The 26983-nt window shown below is 35.9% G+C and overlaps 1 protein-coding gene and 1 long non-coding RNA gene across 2 annotated transcripts; one reads left to right on the forward strand and one right to left on the reverse strand.

Moving 5' to 3' along the window:
* Window positions 1-4242: 4242 nt before the first annotated feature.
* LOC145006442 (uncharacterized) lies at window positions 4243-5364 on the forward strand. Its single transcript, XR_013662901.1, has 2 exons — window positions 4243-4318; window positions 4911-5364. It is a non-coding gene; the product is annotated as an uncharacterized LOC145006442 (long non-coding RNA).
* A 1087-nt stretch (window positions 5365-6451) lies between these two features.
* Window positions 6452-7614, reverse strand: LOC145005687 (uncharacterized). Its single transcript, XM_078964803.1, has 3 exons — window positions 7134-7614; window positions 6968-7075; window positions 6452-6859 (listed from the first exon to the last, which is right to left on the reverse strand). The coding sequence occupies exons 1-3, from the start codon at window positions 7422-7424 to the stop codon at window positions 6602-6604; spliced, it is 657 nt and encodes a 218-aa protein (XP_078820929.1). The 5' UTR covers window positions 7425-7614; the 3' UTR covers window positions 6452-6601.
* Window positions 7615-26983: the final 19369 nt, after the last annotated feature.

Consider the following 26983-nt stretch of genomic DNA (forward strand, 5'->3'; position numbering starts at 1 on the left):
ACTAATTGTAGGACACACAAAAATATTTGTCTTGAATCTTTCATATTTTGGGAGAGCTGACATTATTTTTAGGACACACTTTTACGTATCATAAAACTAGTACGTCTCATGGTTCGTGTGTCATTAAAGATCTATATTTTAGTAGTGTTAGCTTTAGGTTGGCTATTTGCTTATTGATTTTGACTGAGTCATCATTAGTTGTTTTGTTATTCTGTTTGTTTACCAGTTTTCCTTTGTCTTTCGTCTATTTTAATGTTTACCATCTACCTTAAATCGCCGATTACTTGCAACATATCTTTTACTCGTAGTAAAGATCCTTTGGTTGGGCTTTTTACCAGTTTCCATGGTGTTTCTAAATTTTCATTGAATTCTCCTTCTTTCCTTGTTTGTTTCTTTAGACGTAAGGATTTTCGAATTTTGTCTTTGTGTAGATTTTTTTGCTACATATGGAATTTGGCGTCCTACTTTTTGGGTTGGTGTACGACATGATTTTTTACGTTCATAATTTGTTCTTAACCTTGTGTTGGGAGTGCCAATTATTGTTCAAATTCCTACTCTTGTATGTAATTTAACTACTCCATGAATCGTTGAAGCTACTGCTTGGAATTGTTGCATGACTGTCCTTCTAAAAATGAGCTTTTAAGGTAATGGTGTGTGTGTGTTTGTGTGTGTGTGTATACACACACAAACATACACACACAACTACGAAACACGTTATAGGAATCGCCAAATAGGACCCGATTTCTTGGAAAACTAGGATATATTATGAAAAAACCAGGACTTATAAAGGAAAAGCTATACGACCCGGTTTAACTGAAAGAACCGAGGTATATGTTATACTTAAATAACCCGTTTCCCAGCTTAAAACTGGCACTTTTAGCCAAGGTTGTAGAAATCGTTACTCGGTACCTGTTCAACCGACTATCAAGTAGCGAGTACTCAGGAGTACTCGGATTCTGTAATTCATGTAGAAATATTTTTAGCGAACTTATATATGTCAAAATTATAAGTTAAAATCTTAAGTTGATCGAAATATATAACAAAATTAGATACATGTGAATACACAAAACTTAAAAAACACATAATGATCTCACCTTACGAATAATTACTGAAAATTTAAGATATATATATATATATATATATATATATATATATATATATATATATATATATATATATGGTTATATTGTTTTTAGTAACTATTGTGTGCCAGAATGCATAGATCTGGACCATCAGATGAATAGAATCAACAATCATGATCTGAAGGTCTATAATATTACAATATGGTAACATGTATCATATAATCATACAAATTTCAACAAAAGGGTATTTTGGTCAACTAACCTATTTTAAAAAAGGAAATTTTTGAATTTTAAGGGATCATTAATTCCCTTGTTTTTAAAAAATCTGATTTTTTTAAATTAATTCTAGTTAAATTTTAATATTATTTTTAATAATAACCGATTTTATTCTGTCAGAATGACAAACAGTCAACAATAAACTAGTAAATATATTTGCGGTTTTATTTTTGCATAATATTGTTTCATTCAATATACTTTTTATATTAAACATGCTTAAAGAATTATACAACATATTATCAAAAATAACATTTTCTAAATGATACGAATTTTATTCTTTAAGAATCATTATTTACATTCATCCGTAAAGAAAAACACTATAAACAATTATTATAATCATTCTAAAAAAATTATGACTAATAATGTTTTAAAAAAGAAAAAACATCAAAATCTAACAAAAGCACTACTCTATTCCGAAAGAATATTATCGTTCTCCATGCTCCATGTTTTCTTTATTTTCCACATTAATGACAACCTCTTCAAAACCTAAATTCACAAGGCAAACATAATCAACTTTGAAATATTAAAAATTTTAGTGCATTAAATAGAATAAAACAATAAGTTCTAATAGAATGTGATATACATTCAAATAGAATATAACTGTAATTTCTACAAACCAACATTAACAATCATCCCTAAACTTGCAATGTATATTATTCTGAAAGAATGTAATGTTTCATTATTTAAGATGTTATTCCATAAGAATCGAGACCAATAACAAGAATATAAACCAATTTTATTATGACAGAATTGGTTACAGTGATTCACTGCTTAAGTTGACAACGAATTCAAGATTCTATTATGACAAAATTAGAATTCGGTATTCCATTCTAGCAAAATGATCGACATCAAGATGCATTAAAAAAACCTAGATTTCAACTATGTTTTTTATCGAACACGTGGTGTGCTTCTTCAGTTTTTTAAAAAAAATTAGTGAGAGTCTTACTAATTCAGTTTCTTGGTGGTCGGGAACTGGAGATACAACTAAAAAAACATGTATTGATTAGTACAAGAGCATAGCAATATTCAGATATTTATATCCGAAGAGGGAAAGTATTAAATACCTAGTAGATTGGGGTGCACAATCGAGCAACTGCATTAGGGCCAAGATAGTACTTCTTCAAGATGATTGGCCACTTAACGCAATCAAACATGAGATCCAAATCCGGGACATTTCCGTTAGCGTCTAGCAAACGTATGGAAAGCAAGAGGCCGACGAACATGAATATGAGGAAGAAGAGTAGTCGAATAGAGGATCTAGAAGTTTCTTTCATGATGGTGGATAATAGGCCGACGGTGGTGCTCGGATGTAAGGATCGATTTCTGGTGGAAAGGAGGAACAGAGGTATCGATGATTTGAGGAAGCTGTCGTACTCTTTAAGGTTAGGGATGTTGGCTTTGTAGGGTTAAACTAATTAAGGAGATATTAATTGAATTCTTTTTTACCATAATTAGATATAGTAAGTTTACCATTATACATTTTTTTAATTTTTTCAATGATCTATTATTCCTAAATTCCGATTGGTGCATTTAGGTACACACTATTTGCTAGAAACATTTGAACCTAGCTCTCTCTCTCTCTCTCTCTCTCTATATATATATATATATATATATATATATATATATATATATATATATATATATGTGTGTGTGTGTGTGTATGTGTGTGTGTGTGTTAAATAATAAATCGTTAAGTATATTGTACATATTAATCACCGAGTTGACCAGGTTTTACAACACTACTCATTTCAGTAAGGGGCCGATCGGGGAGTAATCGAGATTTTGTAACTCGCCTCGGTAAGGGGCTGAGTAGCAAGTACTCAGAAGAGTAATCGGCCAACTCGACGAGTTTTACAACACTGCTTTTGGTTGTATGTATATGTCATTGGAGGTGCTTTTAGATGCATGTATATATCATAAGAGGTTTACACGTGAAGCACAAATGAATGCAACCAGATTGATATTTGTGGGAAATGGAAAAGATGTTGATGTCTCTATCGGGTACATTTGGGATCTCCTTAGATGTTTTGTAAGATAGGTTCTTAGTGATGTTAATATGTAAAAATTCATTTAGAAATTAAGTTGGGAACTTTTTATTTGTTGAATTCAAAAATAGCTATAGAATAGTTGTAACCTACATAATTTGTTGATATTGGTATTTATATTTTAAATATTAATATTTTATTAAATAAATTAGTTTACTTAGGACCTTGTTGATTATCAAGTAACCAGACTCTGATTTGCATATGAAAACAATGTTGAGAGTCTTATAAGACCTGGTTATTTACATGGAAACTGGGGTCTAATCTGCATAGGGAAGTGACACTAAAATTGTTATATGACCCAATTATATGATAGTGAATCAAACTCTTTTTGTGATTAAAAGACACAATTTAAAACTAGGCTCTATTATCAACTTCACATAGGACTCGCCAGACATGAAATCTGGTTGCAAACTGGGTTCTTTAACCGATTTAACCGGGTCCGTTGACTCTTTTTGTAGTAGTGATATACATACATAAATACCATGATGAACTTTATCTTTCTTTTAGTGCTTGTTCATCAGGCGTGATCTGCTAATGTTAATGGTAATGTGACTGTTCCTCTTGGCCATACACTATGGCCGACAAAGCTCATAACATGTGATGTTGGTGGTATTAATTTGTCTTGCATGTTGTGGGTAAGTTCTTGAACAAGTGGTTGTACATAATTTCTGTGGAGCTTCCTATGTCAAAATATGTTTTGTCAATGTGGATTTCATTTATGAATCATTCTATAATGAGTGGTTTACCTGCTGTGACTATGCAAAATGTAGCCCCATTTGTTGAATGTGTATTCCTTATATTTTTTGTGATAATCGATTATCGGCTTGTTACTATATTAACTCATCAAGATTCCTCCTTTCATTGACTTCTTTCCTTTATCTTGTGGTGGCACGATGCTTTCTAGCTAATTCATTTGTAAGTCTGGATGTGTTCGTTTAGTTGCCCATGAAATTTATAATATTGGTGTGTCCCTTATATTCCAATGGTGAGGCGATGCTTTCTATAAGCTCCATCTTTTTAGCATACCACATTTGATTGTGTTGTGTCATGTCGTTCCATGGAGTTTACCATATTTTTTGCTGTCCCGTGACGGGTATTTGTTATAAGGATGTCTGGTTTGACTTGGTTGTGTGTCCTTATTGTTTTATATTAGGTATTCTCTTGTTGCTTTAGGGTTTTTCCTTTCTCATCCACCATTTTCATCTTTTTTATCGTTGACTCTTCTTACTTAAAAAAAATATGGACCCTTTCTATTAGGTCCTTTGATTTCGGTGGTTTTCCAACTAGCTTCTTGAATAATGGTCTTGGTCTAAGTCTGTATGTGAATATAGAGACCACCATATCGTTTTCTCATTTGGATGCATTTAATGTTGCCTTGTTGAACCAATGTGTGTATGCTTGTACGGTTTCTTCTTCCCTTTTCCAACCTAATATTTCTTATGTGTCTTCCATGTTTTTTCTTTGCTATATTCAGTGACTGACAAATTCCTCTCTTATTTTATTGAAGCTCCTGATGTTATCCGATTGTAGACTTCTATACAATAATCTTGCTAGTTTGGAGATAGTTGGTGAGAAGAATATGCAAATATACTTATTGTCTACATACGTAGTCGGCATCCATCTTCCATTTGTATTTTTCTATATGGTCATTTGGATCACTAGTGTCATCGTACTTCGTTATTTCTGGCATTATACTTTTTACCAGTGGCGACTTGTCGGACCTTAGAATCCTATTCTAGTTTATCCGTTGTGCTCCTTATTGTTCTTGGGCAACTGATGTTGGCTTGTTTTGTTGCCATTGTATTGGTTGCAATAGAGGCTGGTTGTAGGCTTGCATTTATACTAAACTGTTCAACGTTATTATTAGCGAAAAGCTTTGATACTGGCTTTATGGTAAGGATAGTGCCATTGCCATTGGTATATATATGGTGCTCCACTTTGTGTTGTGCTTGCTGCGAACATATCATAGTTTGGTCTAGTACGGGAATTATTATATTAGTTCACATGATTTCTTGATTATGTTGGTGATTTTGTGTCTTGCTCGTCTGTTCATTATTTCTTCCACGTTTAGTGTTGGAGCTAGTGCATGTTTCCATCAGTACTAGTTTGCTTGCATATTGTGTGGTGCTTGGCATTATTTAGTCGTTTTTCATGTATGGTATGTTTGCTCTTTTCCTTTACTCTTGTTTTTTTTTTTTTTTGTATTGCTATGGTCGGAGTTCGGTTCTCCACTTGAGTTTGCATATCTATGCTTACAATGTTTGTTGATGGCGTTTGCATAGATGTCAGTATCATGTTAATCAGGTTGAAGGGGGTGGATGGTGCGTTCTCAGGTGAATCCTATTGTACCTCTGCTAGCATTTGTTTATATACGGGGCTCGTCTAAGCATTGCGGGGTTTCTATTTAAATAATGTTGCCTTTAGTCCTTTCAGCTAGATTTGTGGGATTTGATTTCGCCTTGTCGGGATTTGGTGTCGATTAGGTTTGTTCGGTATCTGTTTTTTGTGCTTTTGTGCTTGCGTGTCATCCTTTGATGTCCGGTACTTGCTTTTGCTATCAGGAAACTTTCTACCGCTCTTACCTGGGTTTATTTAGGTGGAATCCCCATTAAACGACTATAATCTTATTGAAATAATTTAAAACTTATTGCGCCATGAATTTTGATGATTAACAAACGACTTTGAATTGTGGAGGAAACTCAATGTTAGATCTTTTTATAATATCATATATTCACGGTTTGATTCATTTCCTTATTGCACAAATTACTTTTCATGAATTGTATTGAATTTACACAAGAGAAATTAAATATCATTTTACTTTTTGTTCTTACGATCTCGTTTCTTCTTTCTTTCTTTTTGTATGCCGAAATTTTCTTTTAAAACAGTTTCGGCTGTCATCTCTTGTCTTCCCTTGCCTCGTTCTTATGAGATTCAAGGTTTTGTGATTGTTATTATTGTTAATGTTAATTTTAAACACTAACAATACCAAACTCTTTATATATAAAATAAAACCCTAAAAGGACCGGTGTTTGACTCATCAAAACTCGAGGACATTAAGTATAAATCCTCATAAAAATCGAAAACCTCATTTACAATAACACAAACTAAAACTACATACTTGATAAAGAACTGATCGAACCAAAAAAAAAAAAATGGTTCTACTGGTAGTGACCAATAACCATGCCATCGATATCTATACTAACCAGCCAACAAATATTCTCGAAGCTTTTGCACCTCATACCATGAATCAAGAACACCTAACCCTTTATCTGTACCTGAGAACGCTAACTGTACCTTAAGATTACAATCAACAGATCCGCCATTAATGTCACACTTCGAGATTGGTATAGCACATTCTTGATTGTTCATGCAAACGCCTGATCTTTCTGCACAAGATTTACATCCCACTTTCTTCCAGTATAAGTTTATAAGCCTGCCTTCTTGGAATTCAAGAACCTTTAAAGATCAAAAAGGGTTGAATTAATCGACAAAAATGAATTCAAATAAAAGCTTCGTCTACTCGTGTACTCATGTACTCATGTTCTACAGTTATACTGATCTTACAAGAGTGAAACTTGTGATGATGTTTGATTTATCAGCGACTAAAGTAGGTATCGATCTTGCTGCATACTGTTTTCCGGCGAACGCAACCATATATCCACCAGCTTTCGCCTGTAAAATTTCTCAAATGTCGTTAAAGATTAATTCAAGAGAGGAAATGGTGACCTACCGGATTAAAGTCGGTGTTAACGGTGAGGAAAGTGAGTTCGTCAACTTTTGGGCGGAAGACGGCGAGTGTAGCGTTTCCACGGAGGGAGAGTCGGCGGTCGCAGGGTGAAAGCTGAATTTGGTTGGAGAAGAAGGACTCCTTGGAAGAAAATGCGATTCCGAAGGTAAATCCATCCCACCTTCGAACTTTTGAATCTGAACATGGATCGAAAACGTGGTTTGTATCTAATGAACAAACGGCGATCACCGTCGCCATCATTATCGCCGGAAACATCAACTTCACGGCTGCCATATTGGTTGCGCAATTCTAAACCATAAGAAACGAAGAAAAGCAATTTTGTTAAAAAAAAGATCTCTTTGTTTGATGAATCTGAAGGGTTTTAGGGGACTTTGATTGAAGTTTTACTTGAAAGGTTAGAAATGGAGTTTGAAACGGTTTAATCGGCTGTGCAGGTGGATCTTGTAGCTAAAAGTAGTTATGGAAGTTGAAACCTTACCAGCAAAGAAAAGAGAAAAGAAATTACAAATTTTTATTATTTATTTATTTTTTAGATTTTCACCTTTAGGTTTTTGCTTTTTAAAAGTTTTGAAGTCAAATCATTGTTACATTTTGAACAATATACGTTATTTGGAGAATATCTACCATAGATAAAGATGGTTTAGTACAAAGTATAAGCAAAGTTCTCCCCAAGTCTTAAAAAGCGGATGTGAGTTAATTGGTTATAGGGATAAACACACAAAATGTAAATTGGAAATAATGTTTTTATTGAATATCATATAACTTTTTTTTTGAAATTATCAACAAATTCATGCAATTTAACAACGAAATAAAATGGAATAAAAAAATTATGAAAATTGACCTAAATTTACGAAATTTAACAACAAATCCATGAATAAAACTACTTATTTTAAAAGGTACATAGTGGATCATAATTGTGGGAACAAATATGAAGGAAGACTAATATAAATTGGATTGGTTGGATTTTATAAGTTGAAACTAGAAAAGGGTTGCAACCAAGTTCATAGATACTTGTTGGGGAACAAGTATTGGATATGGCCCGTTTCAAGATCACTTTATGGATCGTCGTTATGAGTAACTCTTGAACAAGCTAATATCTTTGTATCCTTAAACTTGATATACATATTAGGGACTCAAATGAAAGGAGTATTATGTATTGATATGGTTATTCCTTACTCTTTAACCAGACAGTCATAAGGCTATCATTAGGTACGATATGATATACATAAGAGGCATATGTAGTAAATAAGGGATTTGCTCCTCTTATGTGTTGAGAGTGCGACATCTAAGGCACTTGGCTAAAGTTGAACTATAACATCCAGTTTCCAGAACGGACCGATTTAGGCCATCAAGGAATCATAGGCATGGTTTTTGGGTAAAATCGGGTGCTACGACGTGACCATAGAGAGGTCACAACATGATAATTAAATAATTGAAAAATGCAGATTCAGCTGAGCTCATGACGTGAGACACAAGGGCTCACAACGTGAGACACAAGGGACCACAACGTGAGAACTGCTGCAGCCCAAACTCATGATCTTCTAGGGTTTCCGTTGTATTTAAGCTCCTCTAAGTCATTTTTAGAGTTCATTACCAACCTCCTTCATCCTTAAACACAAAAAACCCTAACCCTAGCCTCTCTTTGAGATTTTTGAGCTTTTGGTGGTGTTTTGGTGGCTTGAAGAAGAAGGGATCACCTTTGGAGCATAGATCTAACTTGAAAGTTTCATTTTCATCTTTTAGCAACATATTTGGACCTTTGTGAGCAACCAAGATTCATCCTTTATGATTCCTTGTTTCTAGATCTAACGTTTTATGCATGATAATCCATGGTTAGATGAGTTAAAGTGTTAGGACTCCATAAAGTAGCAACATTATGGGTCCTTAGAGTCCCTTGGTAATTATATGTGATGGGTCTAAAGTTTTGGTGATGCTTGAGCTCATGCTTGAGGTTTTGACCTTCTTTTCTTCATAAATGCCATAATTTGAGCTCAAGTCTTGCATTGAGCATGCAATACCTTAAAGCATCAATTTTTATTGTTCTTGGGGTGTTAGGAAGCCTTCTGGTGGAGGTGGATTAATGGCTTAATGGATTAAGGAGCTTATTCATCAAACTGCCATTTAGACAATTCTTACAACGTGAGACTATGCCTATCACGCCGTTTAATTAGATGTCTAAGCCCATAACTATTATTGGTATGTACTCGACCCGAGAGTAGCATGATCCATTTGGGTTGCACTTCACCGGAACAATTTGTAGGGATAGTCTTTTGGAATAGTATGTCTATGGTTTATTAATATATTATAAGTTGTAATATAATAATATGAAATCATATTATTTAATTAGTATTGATCAAGAATATTTAGAATTAATTTAGTGATCAAAAGGAACTAATTAAATATGGACTCTTATATATATATATATATATATATATATATATATATATATATATATATATATATATATATATATATATAGGATGGGCAAAGTTCATTTAGGTTGGGCTAAGCTTGCATGAATAGTCCATGGAGTTTTTAACCCATAGATCCTATGGAAATGAAAGGTAATGGGTATTAGGGTTTACATGGATGTAACCCTAGTCCTCCATACTATATAAAGAGGTATTTGGCACATGAAATGGCACTAGTGTGTGAGAAAACAAGAGTGAGCCGATTTCTAGTGTGATTACTATTCTCTCAAGTTTTCCAAGGTGTTTTGGTGAGTTGTGATTCCACTTGAGGCATCCACATTATTGGTGCTAGGCTCTTGAAGCTCCAAGGAATCAACCACAAGAAAAAGGTATGTCATCTCACTATGTTTTATATTACAAGTACCCCATGGTATGTTAGTTAGGATGAAAACCTTGGAAAAATCATATTTGCATGTATAATAGAGAAAACATAGATCCAAGATTTCTAGGGCTGCATGTACACCATAGGAGTGTTAGAATGCTCAAAACCCATTAGTGGTATCAGATCCAAGGCTTGTTTTCATAATACTTGATGCAAAATGCTTTAAAAAGTCGAAAAATTGTTCACTATTCAGTGGACTTGCCGAGTCCATGGGAGGAATCGATGAGTCCAAGTATAAACTCATCCTACTTGTCGACTAGGCTCTTGCACTAGGTGAGTAGGAGGCCCTGTTTGCAGATTTTCGAGTTTTGCTGCTGCAAATGGACTAGACTCATTACCCTAAACTATTTTGGACTTATAAAACCTATTTTTGGTGTGGTAATGATTATGCAAATCCATTTTCAATGGTTATTATCAAAAATTCAAGTTTTATATATGTTTGTATGATTCTTGAAATTGTTGATATGAATGTTCATACTTATGAGGGTTTTGAGATCGGAGAGACTGTATGCTAAGTTCTCCAAGTGTGATTTCTGGTTACGAGAGGTCCAGTTCCTCGGACATCTTGTGAACCAGAAGGGGATATTGGTCGACCCGGCCAAGATTGAGGCGGTTTTGAGGTGGGAGGTGCCGAGATCGCCCACCGAGATCACGAGTTTTCTGGGTTTGGCTGGATATTACCGCAGATTTATTAAGGATTTCTCCAAGATCGCTGTGCCACTTACTAGGATGACCCGGAAGGGTGTTACGTTTTCGTGGGGACCGGAGCAGCAGTCTTCATTCGAGACGCTTCGTCAGAAATTGTGCGAGGCTCCAGTGCTTGCACTCCCGGAAGGGATGGAGGATTTTGTGGTATACTGCGATGCCTCTATATCGGGTTTGGGGGCGGTACTTATGCAGAGGGGTCATGTGATAGCGTACGCTTCGAGGCAGTTGAAGCCTCATGAGTCGAGATATCCCACACACGACCTGGAATTGGGGGCGGTGGTGTTTGCCCTCAAGATCTGGCGATACTATTTGTACGGGGTTCAGTGTATGATTTACACGGACCATAAGAGCTTGAAATACTTGATGGATCAGCCAAATCTGAATATGCGACAGAGGAGGTGGTTGGATGTAGTGAAGGATTACGATTGTGAGATCCTGTACCACCCGCGCAAGGCTAATGTGGTAGCCGATGCATTGAGCCGTAGGGCGGATAGCACCCTGATCCGAGATATTTGTATGAGGTTGACGGTTTTGACCCCGATTCTGGATATTATTCGAGGGGCTCAGGTGGAGGCTGCGAACCCGGAACACCAGAAGAAGGAACGGGTTGTAGGTCAGGTATCAGGATTTGTTACGGATGGTCGAGGGCTTATGACTTTTCAGGGGCGGATTTGGGTGCCATTTGTGGGCGGTGCGCGCACTCTAGGCCTTCAATATTCCAGATCTGAGGTAGCAACCTCAGATCTATCCTCCAAACTCCAAAACATTCCAAGACATACTCCCCACAAACCCCAAAATGATGAAACTAGGAATGCACAGCCTAAGGACGAAGGTATTACCTCCAAAAGATGCCTCAATAGCAGCCAAACTCGAATTCAAGCAAAGCCCTTTGATCCAAGCCACTTCTCCTTCAAGATTTCTTCAACCAACACCTTTCAAAGCTCTAATTTGCTCCACAAATGAAAATAGTGCGCGCACCGCCAACAAACGGCACCCAAATCCGCCCCTGAAAAGTCATAAGCCCTCGACCAACACCTTTCATATATTTTGGGTGCCGGATTTGGGTGCCGTTTGTGGGCGGTGCGCGCACTAATGTAACAGCCCGGATCCCCAGGTATCTTCATTTCATATATTTTTGACATTCTGTGAGGGGACTCGGCGAGTTGGTGGTCGAACTCGCCGAGTCGGGTCGCGGTTTTGGGCGGGGGTTCACGTCCGGACTCGGCGAGTCCAAGGGATGGACTCGGCGAGTCCGCGCTGTTTAATGAAACCCTAATTTCCCGGTCCTAAGCCCTATTTAAAGGACCTTATGGCCCTCATTTGCGGCCACCTTGAACCCTAAGAGCCTCTATACGTCTGTAAGCCCTTGTGAGTGTGTTTGAAGGCCATTTGTTCATCATTTTGTGTGATTTTGCAAGGAAAGGAGGGAGAGGAGCAAGCTTGAAGTGTTGGGGAGCTTAGATCTGTTGCTATTTCATCAAGGGAGTCTTCTTGAGGTGATTTTCAGAGCCAAACTTCGTGTTTTGTGTTGATGTGCCAAATCTAGGGTTTCTTCTTGCATTTCTTGGCTTGAATAAGAAGTATGAGAGGTCCCATGGGGATATGGGACCTAGATCTGGACTTTAGCAGGTCCAGGAGACCCCTTACGACAAGCTTTATGTCCATTCTTTTGAGTTAGGAGTTAAACTTGCCATATTAAAGGTTGTTTCTTCAAAATAAGCCTTGTATGCATTGCATGGCAACCAAGACTGAGACTTTACGTGACAAATAAGCTTGGGAAGGCCACATCTATGTATTTATGGAACGGATCTGACCGCAAAAGCCAGTTTTAGCTGGTGCATGGCATGGACTCGCCGAGTCTGAAGAACAGACTCGACGAGTCGCTTGAAGATTATCCTTGAGACCATCCTGTGTGTAGTCCGGACCGAGTTGTGGGCGACTCAGTGAGTCGCAGAGAGTTGGAAAGGTTTTGACAGGTGGACCGAGTCAGGTTGGGACTCGCCGAGTTGACCTTCGACTCGGCGAGTTGAGTCGCGGTGGCCCTGTGATTCAGGCCCAGGTGGAACTCGTCGAGTCGGGGGAGTACTTGACGAGTCAAAGGGAAAATTCTTGAGAGTTGGTAAAAACGCGTAGACTCGACGAGTCACTATTGTGCACTCGCCGAGTCTGGTCCAAATTGATTAAAGACTGTTGACCAAGTTAACCTGTGTTGACTTGATATGGATGGTCCCCCTTAGTGGTACAAGTAATAATTATAGATTTATAATATCATAGGAGGATTGCAGCTCGAGGGTTCGAGCCCGAGTGATTCCAGGATTCACGATTAGCGACTTAGCGAGGCATACGAGGTGAGTCTTCTCACTATACTGTACCCGGAAGGGTTTTGACTGTGTGACCGGAAGGTCGAATATGATATGAAATATATGCCTTATGTGTGTTAAGTTATTTGCTATATGTGTCATGTATGATATGTTTGATATGGGCCGGAAGGCGTGGTCATATGGACTGTAAGGGTTGACGTGGGTAGGACCGGAAGGTTTACCCAGTCGGGACGGAAGTCCCCTGAGACACATGGACCGGAAGGTCAAGGCCCGGAAAGGCGTATGTGCGTATGTTGTATTTTGGGAACTCACTAAGCTTTATGCTTACAGTTGTTGCTTTATGTGTTTCAGGTACGAGTGAGGACCGTGGGAAGGCGCCAGCGTGACCGTACACACACTCAGGGAAACTATTTTGTTATCTTTTGTTATGTAATCGGTTGTGACTACATTGTTACTTTGGAATCTAAACTTATTACTCATGTTTTGATGGTTGTAAAAATGAAAATTTTTGGTTGGAAATTTTATGACGTTACAAGTTTTAGTGAATCATATGAATTATTTGCAAATTGTTTGTTAGTGTAATTCTTGATCTAAATGCCAATTAATGGACTCCATAACTTGTCCTCAAGTTATGGATTTCCAAAAGTCTTTTCTTTAAAAACCATTAAAACTCATAAGTTATAGAAATGAAAAGTTTTTGAATAGTCTCAACTTGCCATCAAGTTTTGGAATTTGTAAAGTCTCACACACACTTTAATTCCAAACCCTAGAGTTTAAAAGTTAAAATTCAACTCTTATACTTTATACTATTATAAGTTAATAATATATATATATATATATATATATATATATATATATATATATATATATATATATATATGTATAAGAGCAAGTCAGTCTTACCGTTAGTATGCCTCATTCATGAAGCTGGTCTATAAGGGGGGGGGGGTATAAGGTTGTTTCCTATAAAATGACAACTTAATGGGTGTCCACTCTCACCCACCTCTTCTTTGACTGGTGGAGGGTCGTTAGCCAAACGGGTAGGACAAGGAATATAATTCTCATTATAAGTATAATGATAAATATAAAGTAACTATACCTTTTATAAATTCCTAATCTTAGTTACTTTAGGAAAATGTGAATTTGGTGCTAACCCATGAAATTACGATTTGTACCTTACCAAGTCGTTGGTGGAGTATGTGTGGGTAACCGGCACACTAACATGGGCTAGTAAGAGTGACAAAGGGTGACGTAATGTTTATCATAAATCGGTGGAGTGCGTGTGGATAACCGACACATCGATTAGGTGATAAAATTAAGGGTACCAAGTTAATTTGCTTGGTTATTCACACCTTGTTTGTGATCCTCGACATCCCATTCACAACCTTGAGAGGGCACAATCGAGATTTAAACATGCCATTGAAAAGTTCAATGAATCTCAAAAGATCTAGGAGTTTCAATCCAATTAAAACCTAATACCTATTTCATTTTTCATGGTGGAAATTGGTGAATCGTCATTCGCCTACCTTTAAATATTTTATAGCATGGATTATGGTATCCCTCTTCAAAGTTATAAAAGATTGTGTTGGGTCCTAGCCTTAATATTTTATATTGAGTGTTATATTAAGGACTTAAATCAAATAACTTGAATTTCTCTCATTGTAGATGTCTAGATCAGACAAATATGATCTTCCTAAATCCCTTGGAACAAGCTTTCCTAATGAATATGATGTCCTGCGATTGGATCATGGAAAGCATACTTCTTTTCCTCCACCTCCTCCAACTATTCTCCTTGGACCACAAGATCAAAGACTTGAAAAGTTCAAGATCACTCAAGCCCTACTTGCAATGAAACATAAAGATGGAAGACTTGTGTGCACTCATGTCTTAGAGATGAAGTCACACATTGACAGGTTGAGAATGTTGGGTGTCGTTGTCCCAAGGAAGTTGGCTATTGACTGGGTTCTTCAGTCACTTCCTGAGTCATATAGTGAGTTCATTAAGGACTACTATGTGATAGACCATGACATGACCCTTATTGATCTTACCTATTTACTTGTTGCTGCTGAATCAATAATGATTTGGCGCACTGGAAAATAAAATTTGGGTGGAAAATCTACTTCTCAAACTTCCATGGGCATTGATAATGGAAACATTGGAAGTCCAAAACAGATTTCTCTTTCCAAGGGAAATAGAAAGGCTAAGTCTGTGATTATCTCGTATACTATTTTTAAACAGTCTATATGTTTCTATTGCTTCAGGTAAGTACACTATCTAACTCTGTTAAGTTTCTTGATTCTTAATACAAGATGTGACTAGGTTGCATTTTGATGTTTGATAGGATCAGACAAAGAGAAGGAAACTTAAAGGAAGAGTATGCTGAATCTGATCGTGAAGATGGATTTCAATCGCATGGTTCGAAGATCGGATTTTTGAGCTGCTGCTTAGGAGTTATGATAGATTGCTAGGAAATATGTAATAGTATCGTTTTCATTTAAAGTTGCATTGTAAGGAAAAAGTTTTTCCGTATTTTATAAATAAATGCAATTTTTTTTGCTTTATTTTATATCTCCTTGCAATGACATTTATGAAAAAAAATGATGTTTGTATGTTTCTAGCAATATTGGAAATATGAATTTGATTGTTTCATTTGTGGTAGTGTCTAAATTTACCAAATAAGGAAAGATTCTCATCACCCAAGATTCAATTGGATCGAAACTTAGAATTATACAAGTTGTATTGTATGATGAATGAGAATTTTCATCTTTGGAAAATTAAGACTAACTCCTTGTTCACATGTATATGTGAGTCAAGTGAAAGACTATGGGATCGAGTACACATTCTTGTGCACTAGTCAAGTCCAACACAAAGATCGATAAGACTATTCGTCATGATTAACTAAAGGTTAGTAAATATATGTTATACTTTATTGAGAGAAAAACTTGAGACACACTTGAACAAACATTAGAACAAGTATAGTTGCGGAATTAGTTAATCTCAAAGGATCTAAAAGCTCAACAATAATAAGTTAATATGTTAGATAGTTAGATAGTTAGTTACAGAAAAAAGGGAAACATAAATGACAACAGGTGATATATCAAGTAAACACATAAGTTGATTCATAACATGGAATGCATTCAAACCAAGTTAGTGAGTGAGATCAATCTTAGTGATAAAGTCACGAATGACTTGCTCCGAAGAGAAGTATTAATTGGTTATGTTCGAGAGGATTTTAGAGAGTAAGAAAGATATGAGATGTGTAAGGAAAACTCGAAGATAATTCAAATTTAGAGATGAGTAAAGAGAGATCTGTATTGATTGATAAAGCGTGAGCTCTATTTATAGAGACTCAAGAAATACAAGTGATTCACTCTATAAGAGTAGCCATGCAAGGCATGCTGGACAATAGAGAGTATTACAGAAAGATAGATAAAAGTAAACTAAGTATAGAAAGATGACTGCGGTCGTCTAGAAGACTTCGGATGTGGCTGCTGATGGAGGCTTGACTGCGGATGCTTGTAGACTGCGATAGGCAAAATTAAGAGGGTCACTTCATGCATCAACAATTTCCCCCTAAGTGACCTATAATTTTCTTTACTTATCAAGTTTAAGAAACTTGATCAGGATCCACCAAAACCTCCTAACATTTTCCAACCAGGTGATCCTCCTTAAAATCTCGAACTTGACTTCTGCAGTTGTATGTTTCGATTTTTCAACTGTGGTTCGACAGATTTCAAGTGGTTTCTTTGTGAATCGGTTCATGGAGACCATGGGAATGAAGTATTTGACTTGATCAATCTTCCTTTGAAGATGACTCCTAGTTCAGGGAAGTTTTTTGCACCTAAGGATCTTTCTTCATAACCTTTGTTTGGCATCGGTGCGGGATCAAGTGGAGGTAGATCAAACTTTTTGGCAATGTCTGGGTGGATATCCGCATAAATCTTTGCGAAGTCACAAACAATTTTTTTCAGGTACGTACTTGCCCTTTCAAGTGCTATCTTCATCTTCAGATGCTTTTCACACTTGTTCTGGAACACCTTTGCTATCAGGAAAACTTCTTCTGGGTTCATACAGGGGAAGTCAGCTTGGGTGCGAGCATAGTCCTGATTCCTTCTAGTGAGTGTGTATTACACAAAGTCAGCCTTTATGAATTTGCGAGGTTTGAAGTTCTTGACTGTTGATGGTCTGTCGTTGGACCAAATCTTCTCAATGGGAGAGGCATGCTTTGCATAGAATCAGTTTAGTCTCTCGAACTCCATTGGCAGTCTTTTGTGATCAAATTTATCTTCCCATGCATTAAATCCCTATATATTCTTAGGCCCTGCAAATCAGAACAAATGTGAAAACCACATCCTGTATCAAGTGCCCAAGAAATGGAATGTGATGAATCATTAGATTTAATTGTGTAAATACCCGCGTAGGATGGCTTGATCTTCCCATCCTTGGTTGCTTGCATATATTCTGGGCAACTTCTCTTCCAATGCCCTATTTTGTGGCAGTGGTGGCACTCTTCCTCCTTGGAGTTTGAGTTGGGTTTAGCAGAACCAACTTTGATTCCACTAGAAGAGGTGCCATCTTGGGACTTTCATTTGTGGTGGCTCTTTGAGGGAGCCTTCCTCTTCTTACCCTTCCCTTGCCTAATAACCAAAACAAGGGCAACATTTGGAGCGAGAGTTGATGCAACAGACTTATCCTTGAGATCGCTCTCAGCAGTCCTTAGCAAGCCTTGGAGCTTGCTCAAGGTGACCTCTTCCTTATTCATATGGTAGGTCATGCGGAACTGGTTGTAGCAGGGAGGCAAGGAGTGAAGGATGATGTCAATTTTTAACTCTTCATCAAAGTTAACATTTAACTTCAGCAGGCGATCAACATATCTCTGCATCTTTTGCAGATGGGCGGTAAGGGACTCTCCGCTACCCATTTGGGTAGTGATCATCAAAGTGATGATCTCATACCTCTCTTGCCTCGCACTTTGATGGTACCGGTCCAACAAGTATTGATGCATCTCATAGGGATACATGTCCTCATAGGACTTTTGGAGTTCGGAAGTCATTGTCGCTAGCATGATGTAATGGAATTTCGTGGCATCACGCTTGTGGGCCTCAAAGGCAGCAATCTCTTCGAGAGTAGTAGTGTTCATGTCAATTTCCTTCAGCTCCTTATCAAGGACATACTCTTGGTCCTCGTAACAGGTGACCATTCTTATGTTATGGATCCAATCGTTGAAATTGTTTCCATCGAATATCACCCTCCCACACAAGTTCATGAGTGAGAATGAGCTGGAGGAACTGGAGCCAGAAGCATTGTTATTGCTCATGTTTGACATCTGAAAAAGGAAAAGAACAAAGTTTGATTAGAAAAGAATCCCCAATTAATCACCCAAATGAGAAATTAGGGCTAGGATCCAACAACATTATTTACAAATTAGAAAAGGGATGTCGTAATCTAACAAGTAATAATTTGAAGGCAAGTGAATGACGATTCACTAATTCTCCACCATGAAAAAAAAGAATTAAGTTTTAAATGTATTGAAAACTCCTAGATCTTATTGAGATTCATTGAACTTTTCAATGGCATGTTTAAATCTCGAGATGCCCCTTTATTTTGTGACTGGGATGCCGAGGATCATAAGGCGGGTGTGAATAGCCATGCAAATGTACATGGTGCCCTCATTGTTACAGTCACATATTTGATGTGCCAGTTAACCACACATGCTCCATCGAACTATGGCAAACAATGAGTCACCCTTTGCCACCTTTGCTTAGAACCCAATTACTGTGCGGGTTAACTACACACGCTCCACTAACGTCTTAGATAGGGTAGACAGTGTAATTTCATGGAGTTGCATCAATTCACTTTTGCCTAAAGTAACTAAGATTGAGAATTATGTAAAAACATTTAGTTACTTTAATAATTCATTATACTTATTAATGAGAAAGAGTTGCTCTATCCTACACGTTCGGCTAACGACCCTCCACCAATCAAGGAAGCGGTGGGTGAGAGTGGACACCCATTAAATGGCCATTTTATAGGCTATAACCTTATACCCCCTTATAGATCGGCTTCGTGAATGAGGCCTACTAACGGTAAAACTAGCATTTTTAGTTATATATATATATATATATATATATATATATATATATATATATATATATATATATATATATATATATATATATATACCTATACCTATACCATATTATAAAGCATACATAATCAATGTCTTAATTACAAATTTTTAAACTTATGGTACAATACAAGAAAGCATATTTAAGATAATTGTCTTAAAGACAACCTATCAAGCATGATGTACAACCCCTCACTTTTGGTAAATTGCATGCTCGATCTAATTTTGAAATTCAAACCCTTTTTACCTTTTTCTCTGTCAAAAAGCTGTTACTTGAAATATACAACTTTTAAAGCTAAAAATACCTCATATTAACCACAAATAAACACAAAAACTATTCAACCAACAACACATATGTGACCCTTTTATAAAATACTCTCTAATAGAGACTCTCATCCAAGATATTCACCCAAACACTCCCATTATGAATTTACAAACAAACATGTAGAAACACGCTTATACACACATTCTCTCTCAAGCTCAACCATCAACCTCTCATTAGAAACCTTAATCTAGCAATCTTTGCTGTCACCACCTTAAGCCACCACCTTCGTTATTACCTTAAGCCATTACATCCGCTTGTGCTATGTACCCACGACATTCTCTACATTTCATCACCATCATCAAAACCGGCAACTACTACTATGCTAAATCATCACTCCCACTATGAACATCTTTTTTTTTCCATCTTCAACCACCCACATCTGCCGTCGTCTCTAGCCTGACCTTCACCAACATTGTTTGCGTCACTTTTGCACACCATTAAACCTCCGTTGACACCCCTCTTCCACCTCACTTTCACCACGTGTGAACCACCGATAGCCTCCACTTGAGATGCCACTTGCAACCTTCGATCTTCATTACCCCGTCTCCATCGATTCAGCGTTCAGCCTCAACAACCATCCACCTCATCATCATCATAGCAGACTAGATCATACATGGCTCATATGGTTTGAAATCACCACTTCCGAACCAAAACATTGTCACCGTCGTTTTTACCTCCAAATCAAAACCCACCAACCACAACAATTCTAGCTTTTACCTTCGAAACCTACACTTCATGAAAGCCATTAAATCCGACAACCACTCACCTCTTCGTTTGTTCCAGCTTCTCCGAACACATCTTAGCCAACCTTCACTTTGCCAAGAGTCATCTCAACCCAAGATCCTCCTGCTGCCATCCAAAAACAAAAAGGAAGAAGAAAGGAAAAAACCAAATCGGTTCATTTGTTGTTGATGTTGTAGATCAAAACAAATAGGAGAAGAAAGAATGAATTGTTGATGTTGTTTTGGTGTTGTCGATCAAACCAAATCAAAAGAAAATGAAACAAATAAATCTGTATTTTGTGCCCCTATGATTTTCCATTAATGCAAAAGGCAAATAAAAAATGTTATAATGTGTTTGTTTACAACAAAAGAAAAGGAAAAATAATATTTTGATTCTTATTAAAAATTGTCAGTCATGATGAGCCCAATTGCATATCCAAGTAAGTTTGTGAAAATAAATAGATTTTTATTTGTTATTTACAATTATCGTTGAAGAAATTTCTTTTTTATTAAATTATATTCTATTGTATTTTCAACACTATGATTTATGATGTTGATGTGTTTAGAATATTTTTTAATACTTAATTTATATGCTTGTATTTGTCCAAGTAATATCAATGAAAACGAATTTATTTTTATGGATAAGTAGGATTATCTTTATGGATAAATAATTAGATAAAATGGGTGGAAAAACATCTATTGTGAAAGTTAAAAAATGATGTTCTACATATATTAAAAAAAAGATTAATTACATGAATAACTTTAAATTGTTTTTCCCATAATTAAAAAAGATTTATTATGATTCTGGACGGTAGTGGTTATTCATAGATATAGAAATCGTTATTATATTAAAAGAAATTCGTTATGATCTAGATGTCAGAGAAATTCTAATTATCATGGAGGAAGATTTTAAATAGCATTTTCACTCGGTTAATAATTAAATTTCTTTATTTTCACTGAGTTTTGTCTTTGCTTTCACTTTCTGCAAATGCACTAAACTTTTGTTTTATCTTTATAAATGAATAATAAAAGTTTAAAGGATAATATATTAAAAATATTGGGTTAGTAATAAAGATTTAAACAAAAAGTATAACCGGAAATTTAATATGAGAAGTTACGTCCTTAATAATATGATATTTAACAATTTTGAAGTTTTCTACTAAAATATGCATATATCTTGAATGGATATTCATTTAATAGCTAATAACTTTGAAAATTTTGTTAAAAAAAAGATAGGTAATTTATATTTTCGTTTGCATTTAAAGTTCTACTAAAACCATTTTTTAAATACATAGTTGTCTACTTTTCAAATCTATCTCATTTGTTGTAGAATAAAGTTTGAAGTACAACTGAAAAATAAAAGGAATGAATAAGATGATAGTATGGCTGATTATTTTTTAGAGTTATAGGAAATTAATTAAAGAATAAATGTATGAGTTGTTAGGAACTAAAAGTCAATGGAATAGAGAATTAAAAAAAATAAAAATAAATAATAGCCAGTTAATCATTTTTAAAAATAATAAGAAATAACTATGAGATGTTAGGAACTAAAAAACATTGGTAGAGAGAATTTAAAACTTTTGTGGTTAGTAAAAAATAATATAACTTTTTTTTTTTGTTAACTGACTTTATAAAGAAAATTAATCATCAAATAGATATTTTTCACCGTCTAATAAAATAAATTATCCGTCGACTATTAAAAATAAATAAATAATCAGTTACCGTATCTTATTCTATTCTTATATTTTTATCCCTAAATAGGTAGCGAAAACAGCACTAACTGTCGAAACAAACTATTTGGCACCGCAGATGCGCGTCGCATCACATAAGTGTTCGTTAAATGAACTAATCGCTGTCCGATGTCAGATAGAGAGTAATAGGCTGAAGTCACTATTTGTTGTCCATCTAAAGATAGCTGATCGCCGAAAGGAACAAATCGCCGAAAAGAATCAAATCCAAACGAAATAATTTTGATGACCGCCAAAATGACATTTACTTTCGCTCGGAAACTAAACGCCAGAATGAAACAAATCGCCGCCGCCGCATCGCGCGGGTACTGTACTAGTGTGTGTGTGTGTGTGTATATATATATATATATTAATCTTATAATAATATATAGTATAAGGTTGAATTTTAAACTTGTAAAGTTCTAGGGTTTGAAATATAATTAGTTCAAAATTAAACATTTTAATCACAAAGTTTAAATTTCAAAATTTGAGGGCAAGTTTCAAACATTTCAAAACATAGGGGATCAAATAGAAAATAATTTTAAATTAAACAATTAATTTAATGATTATCTAAATTTGACCTAACCAAGATTATTAACAAGATAATTTACCAAATTAATTTAATAATTAACTTTTATCATATAAGGAAATTATTATTCAAATAATTAGAACTTATCTTTTGTTTTGGTAAGGATAATCACATAGAAACAATTAATTTAATGATCATTTAGCAAAACAGCAACAAATCCCAAAATATCCTCTGCTTGACTCCCGGACTTGCCGAGTCACTACTTGGACTCGCCGAGTCGGGTCAGGCAAAGGCCAGAAATTCGATTTTCAGTAGATAAACAAACATTGCATCACATACAACAGAAACAAATCATGGCTCTGATACCACTGATGAGTTTTGAACAAAAGAATTTTCCTATGTGCACATGCAAACCCTAATACTTGGATCTAGGTTTCTCTATTGTACATGCAATTCATCCAAGATTTATAGCCCTAGATCTAGCATACATATTACAAAACTAACATAACTAATGAGATCTAGATGACTACCTCTTCAAGAACTCTTGATATTTCTTCTTCCTTGAGCTTAGAGTCACAAGTGTAACTCCTCTAATGACTTACAAACACCAACTAGCAAGAGAGTAGTATATGAGAGAGGGAGGATGCACACAAAATCGGCTCTAGGGTTCTCAGAGAAACAGTGGCCGATTTCTATAGCCTAGGGGTTCTATTTATATTGTGAGCAATTAAGGTTTCCGTCAAAACCCTAATGGACAGCTTAAACATTAAGCAACACATGGAACCTTCTGGAATAAGGCCATGGACGAAAATATGATGGGCCCCCATCATAATTTCGTTCACCCCTTTAATCCATCAGGTTTCCCAGCCCAAAATTCAATTATCACACATTTGATAGTTTAAGTCCCCTTTATTCAATTAATCTCTTTTAGTCACTAAATTAATTCCTAATTAACCTATGACTAATATTAATTAAATAATATTATTTCTCTTTTAATATATTATTCTTATAATATATTAATAAACCATAATATCTTCTCTCTCTCTCTCTATCTCTCTCTCTCTCTCTCTCTCTTCATAAATTACCCTATCAAGTTGCTATGGTGAAGGCAACCCAAAAGGACCATGCACAACCGGGTCAAGTACTTACCAAATATAGTTACAGACTTAGACACTAATCCAACACAAACCACCAAGATCTAGACTTTAAGTCTAAATGGGACACAAAATCTATCTTTCTCAACTTAATCCATTAAGTCCAAGTCTCCAAATTCCCTATCTAAATCAACAAGATGTCTAGATGGATAAAGTCTCCAACTTTATCTATAATAATGTCAAAAGCTTTCAAGATCAAAACTTTAATACACCAAAATGACCTAAATGACCAAAATAACTTGCATGGCTGAAATGGAAGACAAAATATCAAAACTTTCCTAGTCCACAAGGTTAAAGAAAACATTTTAAAATGATCAAAAGGTGTTGGAGTCCAGATTTGAAACATACAATGTTCTTGGGACACCGGAGAGTAATAAAGTTGCAAACTTTATTCCTAACTCTCACTCAAAACTCATTGAAATGGACCAAAACACCAAATACACGTAGATCCAAGATGAAAATGCAGTAAAGCTTGGAACTTTATAACTTACAAGGGTCTAGAAGGTAGATGAAAGTTGAGATGTTTAATTGCTAAGCTTCAAGGATCAATCTTGCATGAAAACATTGCTCCTAAATCACCAAAAACTCCAAAAACGGATGAGAGATGAGAGAGGAGGCTCAAATCTTGAAAATTGAGGCCAGGGTTTCTCCCAAGAGGTTCTAAATACGATGGAGCCTAAGAAAATATCCTAAGACATGAATCCTTACCATTAAATACCTTGAAAACCCTAAACATTTCATGGGATTTGGTCTGCACAGTTCTCATGTCGTGAGACTATATTCTCACCTCGTGAGAGCGAGTTTTCACCCAATTTAACTCAAACTTCAAACAATCATAACTTCTTCATTTCAACTCCGTTTTCGGCATTCTTTATATGCATAGAAAGGTATTAACAAGCCCCACAACCCTAGTCCAATTACTTTTGACTTAAAATGCATCAAACTAAATCCTTAATTCCTGAAAGAAGTCTAAAACATCTTTTTTCCCATTTTACCCTTTAACTCCAAGACACAAACCAAGGATTTAATCACTTATCCAACATTATCATCATACAATAAGGTCTAAACCCTATTCCCTTGCAGCCCAAGACCTTTACTCAATCCATTTATATCCCGCAATCTTGAAATAAGAAACTTCTCAAAATAGTATGTTACAACTCTCCCCCACTCAAACTGGATTTCGTCCATGAAATTCGTCTTGGTTAGAAGCTTTCAAAACAACGCCAACATATTTCATAAGCTCCCTCTAACCACTTCGTAATCAAGGCATCTTATAAAGAAAACTCGAGAGACCACTCGGAAACCCATAACTGTCAACGAACAACTCAATAACTTGAAAATACTCAATCGCAACCACTATGCTCCTCTCCTTAGCTAAGGCCCAAATCCCAGTGAAAACTACTCAAACCAAGAAACTTCTCAAAAACTGGAACTACAACTAACTCTATCAATAAACCCCCAAAATCGGGAACCTAGGGGTGAGCATGGTGCGGTTTTAAGGGAAAACCGAACCGCAAACCGCATGGTGCGGTTTTTGCATTCTTAAAACCGTTTGGTGCGGTTTTTCAATGGTTCGGTTTTGTGGTTTTTAAATGCAGTTTCGGTTTGTATTGGAGCGGTTTCGGTTTTAAACTTGTAGACTGTGATGGAGAATGGTTGCTGGGAGTGATGTCGTAACTTGCAAGACAAGACGCTCATAAACTATATTATAATTTCGTGTGTAACAGAAGCCAAAAGGTAGGAGGGAAGGTAACAAAAAAAAAGGTAGGAGGGAAGGTTAAAAAAAAAAAGAAACGGTGGGATTGGAGCTAGTCGGTAGTCGCTGGAGGTAAATTGAATTCCTTTTCAATATGTGGATTGTGGAATATGGATTAAATTTATACCCAATGTTAATTTGTAAAACTCAAAGAATGACAGTCAACATTTAGTTTATATATATATATATATATATATATATATATATATATATATATATATATATATATATATATATATGCGGTTCGGTTTTGGTGGACCGGTTTTTGGATAAAAACCGCACTACACCGTTGACCTTCGGTTTTTGCATAAATGAAATCCGCACCATTGGTTTTTGCATCGATTTCGGTTTGTCAGTTGCGGTTTATTGCGGTTTCATCGGTTTTTTTAATCGGTTCGGTTTTTGCTCACCCCTATGGGAACCCATCAGTTTAACTCTAGGAACCATACATTAAGATTGATGATTATCCATCGCCGTACCTACCCCTAGTCCCTGACTAGAATGACCACCAAATCATGTAAAAAGAATACACAAAACATACCGGTCATGAATTTCAATCAATCCCAAATTTGGAAGTTGCCTAAAAACCTTAAATACACACTTCACTTCCTGATAATTCTTCACCTACCCATTAATCCCATGAGCATAATCATGGTCCATCCAAGATTCTCACGCTGCATCCAAATCCCTTATTAGCTCAAGTGAACATACACCTAACAAATCACTCAAGGCATTTATAATGAATTTCATGACTCGAGATTTCAGAACCAATACCTAATAATGGTAACTAAACTCCTAATAATTAACTAGAAATCAAACATGGTTCATAATGAAAACATTCAACAAGAGACTCTAGTGCACAAATAATACTTCCAACAACCTCTTGCTGTCCACATGATCCAAACTAGTTGGTCACTGAGTCTCCTGGCTCCTAAAAATGCATTGAAACTCAACCATGCCAAAGACTAACGATCTGATACCTAATAGTCTCAATCAAATGACTATTGGGTTCCAACTACATGAATCATGCAACCATTGGTTCACGATACATCATGACACATTCTAACGCCAATCTTGCTGTCATACCATCATTGGCCTGAAGACTTGCAACCAGCACCTCATGTGCCTAAAGATACACAACCATCAACCCAACGACTTTCAGGAACCCAATCAACCTCCTTCTAAACACTAACCAAACACCACATGATCCATACCCTTATATAACACATAATTCCTTTCATAGTATTGGCTGCTACCAATGCAAAATTACGTAAAAACGAGATCATACACAACCAGAGAATGAGATAGTTGTGTACTCTTGTTCTATTTCGAAGGCTACAATCCAACTAAGAATGGAAAATATATTTATTAAAATGTAGTTTTTAAAAGTTTGAATTCATTGAAATTTTTGCGACGTTACGTCTCATCTGTGTTTGGAACCCACATATATTTCTACGTATTGATGTGATCATCAAATCTTATTATATTATTGTTTCTAATTATTTGACTGGTATGGATGGCCTTCTTAATGTTGTTAATGTTTATGCTCCTGTTGGTTATGATGATCGTCAAAATCTTTAGAATCGCCTCAAGCATTTAATTAGTTCTAA

This window comes from Lactuca saligna, chromosome 7 (assembly GCF_052625555.1).
Source record: "Lactuca saligna cultivar CGN05327 chromosome 7, ASM5262555v1, whole genome shotgun sequence".
NCBI classification, from domain to species: Eukaryota; Viridiplantae; Streptophyta; class Magnoliopsida; order Asterales; family Asteraceae; genus Lactuca; species Lactuca saligna.

Bases quoted from the DNA above. Each gene is read 5' to 3' on its own strand.
- LOC145005687 (XM_078964803.1), bottom strand. From the start codon at position 7,424: ATGGCAGCCGTGAAGTTGATGTTTCCGGCGATAATGATGGCGACGGTG. The intron at 7,076-7,133 runs GTAGGTCACCAT...GAAATTTTACAG, and splicing joins TTAACACCGACTTTAATCCG to GCGAAAGCTGGTGGATATAT. The intron at 6,860-6,967 runs GTAAGATCAGTA...TGATCTTTAAAG, and splicing joins TCATCACAAGTTTCACTCTT to GTTCTTGAATTCCAAGAAGG.